We start from the raw sequence: 12,500 nt of genomic DNA, 5'->3' as shown, positions 1-12,500 counted from the left end.
TAAATACTCTTTTGATCCTGTGAGGGAAATTTGGTCTCTGGATTTATCCCAATCCGTGAATTAGTAAACCACACTCAGCACACAGTGAAGTGAAGCACACACTGATCCCGGTGCAGTGAGCTTTCTGCAACAGCAGCGCTTGGGGAGCAGTGAGGGGTTAGGTGCCTTGCTCAAGGGCACTTCTGTTTTCAAGGGCAATTGGTCGGGGTTTGAACCAGCAACCCTCTGGTTACAAGTCCGAAGCGCTAACCAGTAGGCCAGGCCTGCCCCACTGATTCAGTGATTCCATACAATCAGTGATGATCAGTCAGAGATATATTATAGCTATGTTTGGCAATTGCACACCAATAATCTGTGAGGGAAATAGTAAATGTGCTGTATTTGATTTTTACAAACATAGGACCAGGAGTTAGGTGAGGTGGGCTCTGAAAGTGCCTGGCTGTAATTCTTTTTATCCGTGCGCAGTACTTCATCACACGCTCTCTTAATGAGCTCGTTTGGGAAAATTAGTCTGTGTTCTAAGTGCTGCCCGGCAATATTTTTTCAGCAAATATATTTTTAAAAAAGATGTTGATGGTGCAGAAATCATGTGAGGTATGAGTTTTAATTGCCTTACTCTCTGACCCCTTTCGATTTTGTGATTTGTTGCCAGTGCCTTAAAAGGCAGGAATGCCTTTAAGAGTCGTTGTTTGTCCACCACGTGGAGCCCTCTCACACAGCCTTGAGATTCTTGTGGGCTCTCTTGGGAAGCTGCTTGGTAGTGAACCCAGCCTGATCTGACGGTGGGTTCTTTTCCGCTCTGCAGCTCAGGCTGGAAACCTGTACATCTCTTTCTCCTGCTTCTGTTACACTTTTGCGGCAGCCAATTACAGACTGGCTTATCCACCTGGTGCACTATAGGCAGGTTTCAAACAATGACGATAGCGGGAGAGCCTGGAGTTTTCACGTCGCTTTGCAAACGTCACATAGTTCGTTGGCCCAGATTGGTGAATGACTATCCAATTGCGTCCAGAGTCATTTGAATAATGCCCGTTGAAACACACACTAACACGGAGCAGTGAGCTAGCTGCCTGCTACAGCGGCGCTCGCCTAGCAGTGAGGGGTTAGGTGCCTTGCTCAAGGGCACTTCGGCCATGGATGTGGGCATGGGAGAGCAGTGCTTAGCCACTTCCCCCGCCCACACTTTTCCTACTGGTCGGGGATCAAACCGGCAACCCTTCGGTTACAAGCCCGAAGCCCCAACCAGTAGGCCACAGCTGCCCCTTCACACCTCTTGTGCAGTAGAAAATACATAGCGGACTCCCCAGACTAATGTTCAATCTTTAAAGATTGAGCTTGGTCTGGTGAAAGCCAGACTAGATTTGCGTAGGTTCAGTTAGAAATGTGCTTTTGATATTGAAGTTTCTATAGTTGAGAATGCTGTTGTGGCCTGTCTCCCGTAGCTGTTCCACTCTGGCAATTGTCCATGTGTGACATTGTTTCGCATGTGGATGTCTTTGTGTGTCCGTGTCAGTAGTACCAGTCTTCTTGGGACACAAGTGTGTGTGTGTGTGTGTGTGTGTGTGTGTTTGAATCTGTTTTGTTGTACATGTGTGTGTTCTGTCCCTCTTATAACCCCTCAGGACATGTAGACCTTTGTGTGTGTGCGTGTGTGTGTGCGTGTGCGTGTGCGTGCGCGTGTGCGCGTGCATGTGTGTGCGTAAGTGCGTGTGTGTGTGTGTGTTCAGCGGTTCACCGGCTCCACAGATGATTAATGTCCTTGTGGAAGTGCTCTTTTTCCACTCCGGGCCCAACCTCATCTCCTCTTTCTCTGTGTCCCTTCCCCACAGTCCTTTGTTCTCCTCTCCCTCCCTTGCCCTCTGTACATGATGCGTTCAGGTCGACGGGCTCCTATCGATCTCTGTCCGACTCTCCACTGAAACACCACCACCTCCACCCCCCACCCCCCCCCCTTTGAATATCAGGGCATTTTGCTCTTTTCAGGAGAGCTGGTTTTAAAACTCAGACACAGATGAAACAGTTCTTGTCTGTGTGCCACACCAAATCATGCACTGTTGCTTTAATTCTTTCTACTGACTTGTCTAAACTAAATCTAAAATAATGCTTTTGGAGACACAAACTTAATGCTGAGTTGTTATTACTCGGTGGTCTTCTAAACTTATGCAGGATTTTGCATGTAGCTGCTCGGATTAGTAGATAGTCCATTTGACATGGATTTCTCAAGCAATCCCCTCAATAGCACTACACAGCTCCAGGCTCTGTTTCTATTGTTTTGTAGAGAATGGGTTTGATTATTCAATTCTTCTTAGTCTACAAGGCCACAGCCCTTTCATCTCTTTTGTACTACAGCTAATAATGGAAAACTCTTGTGTGTGTACTCGGATATTATTATTTAATCTGAGAGCGAGTCATGCTAATTTTATTTTATTTTTTCATAAGTGCTTAAATGCCTCTTATCTAAAGCACTTGTGTTCTGTCATTGTCTGTTAGTCTCTCAAAGGTTGATGGTTCAATTAAAAAAGTGGCCACCCAATCACTTGTTCTTTGGCCCAAGGGCTGTAATACAGAATATATAATCATTAGTTTAGCGTAATGAGTGTCTTATTAGACATTTCAGTTGCCTCAGTAGTATTAGGAACATGAAAAACTTTTCCCCAAACCTACTCATGATTACTCTAAATCGTGTTTGTATCAGTATCGACCTTACAATTGGTTTTCCAGAGTTCTAAAAAGACTTCATCAGCGCTCAAAGGAGGCTCAGGCTCCTGTAAGAGTTCTAGTAGGAGACAAGTCACATATTCTTTAAATCTTCTGCACTATTTAGTCTGTGATAAATCAGTGATAAATCCTGCCTGTTATGGTGCACTAGTATACTTTAATAGCACATTACATTGTGATCTGTGATCTGTACTCCTCTATCTCAGCTCCCCCGGCTCTGCGGCTATCTGGGAACGAGACACTGGTGGTGGACCCGGGCAGAGACGTGACCATGTCCTGCGAGGTGACAGCGGGGTTCCCCACTCCCGTGGTGACGTGGTCCAGGTATCCTGCACCGCTGCCCAGGGGGGCGCAGGTCCGTGGTGGGTCCCTGACCCTCCGCTCCGTCAGGCCCTCTGACTCCGGCTTCTACAACTGCACCGCGGTCAACAATGTGGGCAACCCGGCCAAGAAGAACGTCAACCTCGTCGTTAGAAGTAAGAGTATAAACCCTGCACACTTATACGTGCTCCTGCACTCCAGTTAGTGCATCATCTCTCTCTCTCTCTCTCTGTATGTGTGTGTGTGTGTGTGTGAGAGCAAATGAGAGTATTACACCTACTTGAACCATACATTTGTCATTTCAATATTAATTTAGATGAATTTAATATAGCTAGAACATTTCATTGGAAGAGCAAAAAATTACTAGTACTACTTCCAGTGAAATATTACATATGACGACACTTACATTGTGTCAATAACTTCGGCGACAACCTAGGGTCTAAGTGGAAATGTTTGTTTGGGACCAAAACGACATCAGTCGTTGCAGTGCAAGAACGGAATAAGCATTGATCCGAAAAATTTTATCATTCAAGGTTGTTGCAAGATCGGAGTTTCCCTTCAAGAATTACAACACGTTTGAGCCTTAAATTCAGTTGTTTTTTTAACGAGAGCAGCTCAGAACAGTGGTCTGTCAGTTATCAGGAGTATTCAGTGTTGTGGGTGGGCCGCGCTGCAGCATATGTATTCAGAGAGCAGTTGATCTCTGATTATCTCCAACGCCTCTGTCTAATCTTGTCAAGCACAGAGGTTAAGTGCGTTTCTGTAATTTCCTGCGATCGTACAAAGCCATCATCATTGGCGGCGGGCCGTGCAGACTATTTTTAGAGCGTTTAATCATCTTTATTTACTCCAATTAATTTGCTGGGAATGGAGAGTAATTAGCGATGGAGAGAACAGACAGACACTCCATCGGCACGAGCGTGTTTTTGGACAGCTGAGCTGTTTTTGCTCTCTCTCTCTCTCTCTCTCTCTCTCTCCTCTCTCTCTCTCCCACTCTGTTTCTGTCTTTGTTAATGGGGCACGGCATGTCATCGAAGCACAGGTGGCGTCTGCTACCGTTGTTGTCATCGCCACCGCCACCACCACCACCACCGTCGCCGATCAGCTCCAATCAGCGGTCGCAGGTAGAAGCATACGGGCGCCATCCGTTTGAACACGCCTCACCAGCCATATGGTGACTGAGCCCCCCCTCTCCTCTCAGTGGAGGGTTCATTATGGGATGGGACTGACACGCCTGCTAAACGGTTCCATTTCTCTCTCTGTCGTCTGAATGCGGGCGCACACCGGAACTTGGGTCCAATTGCATCTGTTGTGAGGCCAGGTGTGCGAGCGAAAGGCCCAGAAACTTCCGTTTGTGTGCGTGTGACAGGGAATGAATCTGTCCTGGGCATCTCATTACACCTTGAAATAGATCTGTGCTGCAACGATGCAGAGACATAGCACACATGAACTACATTCTTCATTGAAGTCAAGCTTTTTATAAGGGGTGTCTGATGAGCTAAATACTCCTCTGTAACCTTTGCATAGAAGATATTGTGAAGATCGCTGAATATAATACATGTCTTTGTGGAAGTATTGCTCAAGAAAGCTACAGGTGAGAGCCTTACGTAGTCTGACTCTGCACTACTCTGTTAAACTTGCTTTGGAGAGGCATTGGAAGGGCTTCCAAAGCCTCCTCCTGACAGGCAGGCAGCGATAGGCAATCTCCGCCCCACTAGTGGCTCTCGGGTCCCCCTGGAACTGTATCTCCTCCCTGCCCACATGATAAACTTTATCTCTGCCAGCGGAGCGAAATCAGGCCAGATATTACAAATGAGGGATGAATCAGCAGAAGTCTTGCTGAAGGATGTTGGGAAACACTTTACGCTTAGACATACTCAGCTCAGCACTCTAAAAGTAGGTCATTAAAATTCTAACAAATGGCCCTCACCATGTGTTATGTAAGAAGTCAAATGATCATCTAGACCTAGGAATTAAATTCATTTCTCCTGTTAATTACCGGTAAATGCATTTCTTAAAGCTTGTAATTATGCATTCTTGTGGGCACGTGTAATGAGGGCTACAGCCTTAGTCAGTTATCGTGGCGCTAATTTGCTATTCTTAGCATGTGCTCTCATGTATAAGTCAACGGTTGAGCAGGTAAGAGGATCGTGAATAAGTAAAGGGAACAAAAGCGGGCCAAATGCTGACCTAACCAGACATCATGACACAGAGCCGCTGACTTAGTCGTTTCATTCACCTTCATTTTCTTTTTGACAGAGCTTTAACATTAACATTATCAACACTCAATTTATGTTCTGTCTGCATTCGCTGCTATTCTTTCTATAGCCACCATTAATTCCTCCCGTCAGCTTTTTTTTAGAAATTTGTATTGATCCTGTTTTAAGGGCAATTTTGTTGAAAAATTGCTCTTATTTGGTCCACACAGTTTGAGATAATTACTGCCATGCATGAAACTTTATTTCCCAATTGTTATTGGCCTCACTGCAGTTGAGCGTAACTTTACCACTTCTAGTTCAGCGTCTTCTCCCATCTCTCTTGTGTTGGTACAGTAAGTGGTTTGTTTTGCACCGTCTCTCTCATTTTCTCTCATTGTTTATTGTTTACCCCATGCTCCCTTGTCCCCTCTGTCCAGCGATGAAGAACCTCACCTTCCAGATCACACCGGACTCCAACAAGGACAGCGAGAGTATCCAGATGGGCCGGGACCTCAAGCTCTCCTGCCACGTGGACGCCCAGCCCCAGGACAAGGTCAACTACACGTGGTACAAGAACGCCATGCCCGTCAACCCCACGGACAGCCTGATCGTGCTGCGCAGTGACCCCGACATGCCCCCGGGCACCAGCAGCCTGGAGATCGTGGACATGAAGTTCCGCGACCAGGCCGCCTACAGCTGCGTGGCCGGCTTCCCCGGGAGCAGTGTGCAGGAGCTGCGCGTGGACATCAACATCACCCAGAGCAGCGGTGAGTAGGCTTGACCAGTGCGGGGTGAGGTGGGGTGGGGCGGGGTGGGGCAGGGCGGCATCTTCCTCTTCCTCTTCTGATGATGCCTCCTCTTCCTCTATCTTCTTCTTCTTCTTCCACCTCTCCTTTTTTATTTACTCCTCTTCTTCCTCCTCCTCCTCATCATCCTATTCATTGCTCTTTTCCCTCTTTTTCTTCTTTCTCTTCATCTTCTGTTCCTCTTCCTCTATCATCACCTCCTGCTCCCCCGCCACTCTCTCTCCTCTACTTTGTCTCTCTCCGGAATTTGCAGACATACCTGTTTTCCCTCACACCCCTTTTGAGGCTTCTTTTACTTCCATTCACTTTTAATGTTGAGTTATTTTTCATAGTCCTACAGTATTCTTTTACAAGCTCTTCCTCTCTCTCTCTCTCTCTCTCTCTCTCTCTCTTCTTCTCTCTATCTCTCCCTTCCTCTCTCTTTCTCTCTCTCTCATATAACCTTCTGGGCAATCCCTCATTTCATTTGGCAGTCTCTGTCTATCTCTTTCCTCAGATATCTCTCTCACTTTCTTTCTTTTTTTTAATAATATCCCCCTCTACCTTTCCACCTGACCTCCTTCACTAAACCTGGCAAGGGCTGTGGGTGTTTGGAAACCTATTTCAGGTATCTCTCTAAATGCACATCTTTACCATGCACTCGGCGTTTCCACTGAAGAATAGTCTTCCTGTCCTCATCTACCCATGGAGACCTCTGCTGACTCTATCCAAACACACTCAGTTCACATCTCAGTAGTTTGTGACAATAACACGCTCAGTTCATATCTCAGTATTTTTTGTGACAATAACACAGTCAGTTCACATTTCAGTATTTTTGTGTCCCTTTTGAAAGCAAGAGAATATAGTCTGCATTAGCCAGAGCCAGAGCCTGGCCTCCTGAGGAGAGGCTGCGCTGACAGAGGCACTGTCTTCCCCCTCGGGGAGTCCATCTGCCTCGCTGGGGTCTATTTGGAATTCACAGTTGATTAGACGGAGAGTAAGGTGGAGGTGGAGGCACATAGAGGTAGGCAGTGGCCAGCCGCTGGCTAAACTGCTCAGATTAGCTTTGGCTCACAAGCCACACACAGGAATGTTTAATGTTGTATGTCACAGCTATTTAAGATATAGTTTTGTTACTCTGTTGATGGACATTTTTGGACATTGTTGGTCATATTCAAAAGTGAATTTACATTTAACATGGGGAGTACTTTTGACTATACTGAATGGTAGTACACAACAACTATGGTGTGAGCCCTGGATATTTGTTTAGTGAATTATGTTGAATGGCCACATACACAGACAGAACACTATATGTTGGCAGCTCATCAGATTAGGGCTGCACAATTAATATTTGTTTTATCAACAATTTTAACTAATGCAATTAGCTAAAGGCTGCATTTAATTGTGCAGCTCACACCCCAGTCTAATGGCCAATCTTGTCACACCTATGATTTTTACATTCATGTCATCCTCCTTGTGTGACAGACAGTGAAGCTCACCTAACAGGAGTGATGTGCTTCTCATGCACTAGGCAAGCTCACCAATCAGAAGTGGCCCATCTTCCAAAATGTGGAATATTGCACTAAGGCTTGACTTTCAAAAATTGTATCACAATCCCAATATCTGTCAGACAGAGCAGAAAAATTGCAATTAGACATTTCCCCCAAACTGTGCAGCCCTACCTCAGTTGCAAGACATTGAATCATTTGCAATGTTTTTCAGTGGCAAGCCGTTCCCTTAAATGTTGTGAATGGTTAACAGTGTTTTCTGCGTAATGCACCTCGTCAATGTCTGATTAGGACTGATTGGATAATCATAGGCTTTACGACTGGGATAAATTGCAGCAGTTACATAACTCATGGATGTCCAATGGTAGCATACTCTAGCATGTATAACTCATGCTAGTCTAATGGTGATGCCAGTAAACCAAAGCTGTTAAATGAAAAAGATAATGCTTCAGAACATGTTACTGCTAGGTGCTAGCCATGTCCAGAAATGCCTAAAGTTTTAATGGAGAGACAGGATGTGTCTCAATACATACAGTACAGTTGCGTCAGTGTCATTCCAGGACTCCCATTTTATGCAGACTGTGACGTATGATAATGTTCTTTGCACACTGGGCCAGAAAAAGCTGAATGGAATATTCAATGAAATATGAATGCAGGCTCTGTCTTATTGGTCTCATTAAAGCCCACAGCAGCCAATGGCAGTCAGGAAGGAGCCTGTCACTATATGATGAATAAAACAACACATGGGGGCTCGCCTCTGCAGCCATGACACTCTCAGATGGACCACTACATCTGAGCGAGGTGTGTGTGTGTGTGTGTGTGTGTGTGTGCATGCTGGAGGATGGTAACCAGATATCTCTCTAGAAAAAGGTGCTACTGGTAGTAGTGCCAAAGGCTGTTGGGCAAGACATGCTGTGCTGGGCTGAGGAACATACAGGTCGTAGAGCTGTCTGTTACAAAAAGGTTACTTTCAAGACGTTTGGAGGTCCGTTCAGAGTTTTAGTGAAAGCTATGGAAGGAAAGTCTTTTAAAAGAGTAAAAGAGATTTTTTTTGGAGTTGGAATTTATGAATGCCGAAATGTGAATGTGAAAGGAATGTGAAAATAGTGGTTTGTTGAAATGTTGGGATTAGGTATGCTGTCAGCCTGTTAAGACCTTGAGGTTTATAATAGTCTTATTTCTGCCACTTTCACAGGTTCACTGCCAGAGAGCAGCTATCAAAGATGTTTCATTTCAAAAACCGTTTTATTTAAACTCATCCGAAATCTGTATTCTATAGAAACCAACGATCCTCCCTTAGATAATCACAGATAAACATGATGACTTTGAGAGTCCACCAGAAATGGTGTATGTTTTTCAAGGTGAATGCTGGCTGTCGTGTAGTGGTGTCTTTATGACTCCAAAAGTCTCCCCTTCTACTCATCTGCATTGGCTGTATCACTGTCGGCCTTCGTTTATTTATTTATTTATTTATTTATTTATTTATTTATGTTTTCGTGGGCGACCTCCGTCGCTGTTTTCTTGTCTTGGCAGTAGGTCTACACTCCATTTGGGTGGCAGAGCAGCGCCCCCCACGTCCTCCTCACTGCCCTCTCTCTCCGCCGCTGTGCCTCTCACGCCACCTCGCTGGCAGCCCCGCTGGCACACCGTCTCGCCGCCGTCTCTCTCATTGATGCACGCCGGAGCACCTGTCTGATGATATTGATGTTTGGCGGAATGTTTCTTTAACCTTCACACCGAGGGCAGTCGAGCAGGGAGACGGGTTTCTTTTTAAATGTATTTATTTATTTATTTATTTGTTTATTTATTTATTTACTTACTTATTTATTCTCCTCCTCCTCGCCGCGGAGGAGCATTTAGATGTATCCGCTGACACCCACTAAACATTTAAGAGAGCCGTAAAAACCCAGGCGCTAATAGCAATATGCTAGTCACTCTTCAGCCCTCCCCACCCCCTTGCGGGCTCGCCTCCCTGCTCTTTAAACCACCACAACACAACCCTACACTGTTTTCCCATTTGGTTTCCTCACACGGTGCCCTCGCACGACCTTCTCAATTACAATGCACTCCTCTGTCTCCACCCCTTGCCTGCCTCCTCTCAACTGGGGCCCAGCACCAACCGCGCCCTCCGTCACCTCTGTCAAGGCAACCACTGAATCATTAGCACCAGACCACGGTGTACCATTAGAATAGCAGAGGGAAGAGGATGACTTAGGGCACATGGCACCAAATCATATCAATTTGCAGGACTGATATGCAGTATAAATCACATGTGTTTGTTGCTATTCCCTTTCTCTTGTCATTCTCTCATCTTCCTCTTCTACTGGTTATTATGTTCTTCTTTTTCTGCTACTTTCTTTCTTTCTTTCTTTCTTTCTTTCTTTCTTTGTCCTTATTTCCCCAATTTCCCTTGGGATAAATACATCTATCTATCTATCTATCTATCTATCTATCTATCTATCTATCTATCTATCGATCTGTTCCATCTTCTCATTCTTTCTCCTTCTCCTTCCTCCCAAACAGTGACTCCCCCCATTCTGACCGTGCCGCCCGGCGGCGTGACGGTCAGTGTGAAGGAGGGCGGCACAGCCGAGCTGGTCTGCCTGGTGGACGGCAAGCCGCGCCCTCCTGTCCTGTGGTCGCGCGGGAGCAAGGACCTGACCATGCCCAACGGCGAATGGGTGGTGGAGACGCGGGACGGCCGGCTGCGTCTCACCAACGTCTCCCGTGATCTCATGGGCCCATACCGCTGCCAGACGGCCCCCTACAACGGGCTCAACATCAAACGGCGGGAGGCCCAGGTCCAGCTCAATGTCCAGTGTAAGTAGTGCTCCAGGACACATGAAAGGCATGGAGACTGGACACAGGGAACACATGCACACATTGCTGTTTTAATGTGATGGTGGTGGTGGTGATGGTATAGTAAGGCAAGCTTGTCACTCTAACACACACACACACACATATGCAAATATGTCATCAATACTGTTTTTACATGGTCACTATGCTTACTTTTACATTTTGAATTGAGATGTTAGAAATGACCCACAAGGGAAAATTGTGTCAAGTTGTTTTGAAATATCCATATATCCTTGAGCATGCATAGATCCTGGAAATAGAAATTCCACAGGAAATGTATCCCTCATATTTTGTGAGCCGAAGTCAATGAAATGGTCACAGAGCACATAGTATAGCATTCTTCATACTTCATTCTAAGCTGTCACTTAGAAAATTGTATTTTCACAAGTGTGAAGTCGAGCTGGTGTGTGTTTCAAAGTGTTCCTCACGGTTCACGTATCACTCCACGCTAAAGATGGCACGAGCGGTGTCATTAAATATCGAATTACTGCAAAACGCACCATTTATTACCACCCAATCTGGGTACTGAGTAATGTGATGTTTATTGTGTAACAAAAACACTTGTTAAGTCTGTCACCAATTTACCTTGATGGATTGAGTCATAAGATTGGAATTGCTGCTCCTCACAGCAAACGCTTTAACTTAAATCTCTCGCAAAAAACATAAAATAAAATGTAATATCACCTGGCTGCCATGGCAACAGTGGAGTGGTACTGATGCACAGAAACAAGATGGACAGATAGTTACTCAGTAACCGGCACCTATATTCCATTAGGACACTAGCAGCCAGTCGGCCATTATCAATGACTTTAAGCGGCTATATTTAGAGCTAGCATTTGGGAGGCTTGTGAGCACACTAATGCATTCAGAGTTTCAATAATGCATCCATTACAGAGACCTGCAGTAAGTGGCGAACCTAAAAGGTTGTGAATTCATTAGTGCTGCTCCCACCTCAGACTGAGCACAAAAGAAAGAAGAAAAAAAAACATGCCACTCATTCAATACCGGTTCACCGCTGATGTTTTGAAGTCTCTAAAGTTTGCCACTCTGCGATGAGAGTAATTCTCTTTTGTCACCAACTGTTTTTTCTTTTCTGATAAATGCATCATAAGCTTTTAAAGGGAGTAGGTGTAGTTTATGTATTTTGCTTTTTATTCATTTTATTTTTCTTCTTCCCCCAACTCTCTCAACAATCTCTGTCTGAAAGGACTGTGCTGCTTTGTTTGTCATCGACGCTGGTCAATATTCTTTTCTCTCATAAGAGGCAGACCTTCCCATGAGGTTACCATAGCAATGACTAGGAGGATTATTGAGTATAGGTGAGGCCAGGTTTGAGAGTGAAGTTTACTATGGGCAATAACACTGACCCATTCACTCAGAAAAGAATATGGAGGAAGTTATTATGACCGCCGCGCAGCGAAGTTTCGTGGAATTCTGTTCATGGGGGGCCACACAATAAATTAATTTATGTTACTATACACTAACTGGCCTGTAGGTGGCCGGAGACAGTTTTCTGTGAATATCTCGAGAACCGTAGGGCCTAGGAGGTCCACCTTTTTGTATGTTGGTCTTAGGGGGCATGTCAACCCATCCCATTACCACTTATTTCATGTATAGCGCCACCTAGTTAAAAATTAAAAAGCAAAAAATTAGGTGTTTTCATCACAATATCTCTGGCTGACATGGTCAAAACTGCACAAAATTGATAGTGTAGGATCATTATGACACCCTCCGAATGCATGCCAAGTTTTGTGATCTTCGTTCATGGGGCCTTACAATAAAATAATTTATGTGTGTACATTTAGTGACCGTGACACCAACAAGGATTCCGGGACACTGAAAGCCCGGGTACACAAAACTTGGTGGGCATGTAACCCCACATGGATAGCATGGAACCATAGTTTTTCGTTTTGATCTGTAGCCCCTGCTGGACTGGACCCCCGAAAGGAGGGTAGGGCAGACACAGTTTTCTGTGAATATCTTGAGAACCGAGGGCCTAGGATGACCAATTTTTTCCGTATGTTTGCCTCCAGGGGTCATGTTAACCCATTCCATGTGCACACATGTGCATAAACAGATACACACGCACACACATACATTCACAGTAATCATAC

General features: G+C 45.2%; 1 protein-coding gene across 2 annotated transcripts in view; it reads left to right on the top strand.

The window, feature by feature from the left end:
• The window catches only part of LOC125284228 (MAM domain-containing glycosylphosphatidylinositol anchor protein 1), a 186,230-nt gene that overhangs the window by 115,132 nt on the left and 58,598 nt on the right, over positions 1 to 12,500 (top strand). For both annotated transcript variants that reach the window (XM_048228099.1, XM_048228100.1), the window contains 3 exons: positions 2,925 to 3,194; positions 5,675 to 6,004; positions 10,054 to 10,350. In XM_048228099.1, coding sequence (XP_048084056.1) covers positions 2,925 to 3,194; positions 5,675 to 6,004; positions 10,054 to 10,350 — 897 coding nt within the window. The remainder of the gene's footprint in view (positions 1 to 2,924; positions 3,195 to 5,674; positions 6,005 to 10,053; positions 10,351 to 12,500) is intronic.

This window comes from Alosa alosa, chromosome 19 (genome assembly GCF_017589495.1).
Source record: "Alosa alosa isolate M-15738 ecotype Scorff River chromosome 19, AALO_Geno_1.1, whole genome shotgun sequence".
In the NCBI taxonomy this organism is placed as follows: Eukaryota; Metazoa; Chordata; class Actinopteri; order Clupeiformes; family Clupeidae; genus Alosa; species Alosa alosa.
The sequence above is the reverse complement of the archived record's forward strand: the minus strand, read 5'-3'. Positions and strand labels throughout refer to the sequence as shown.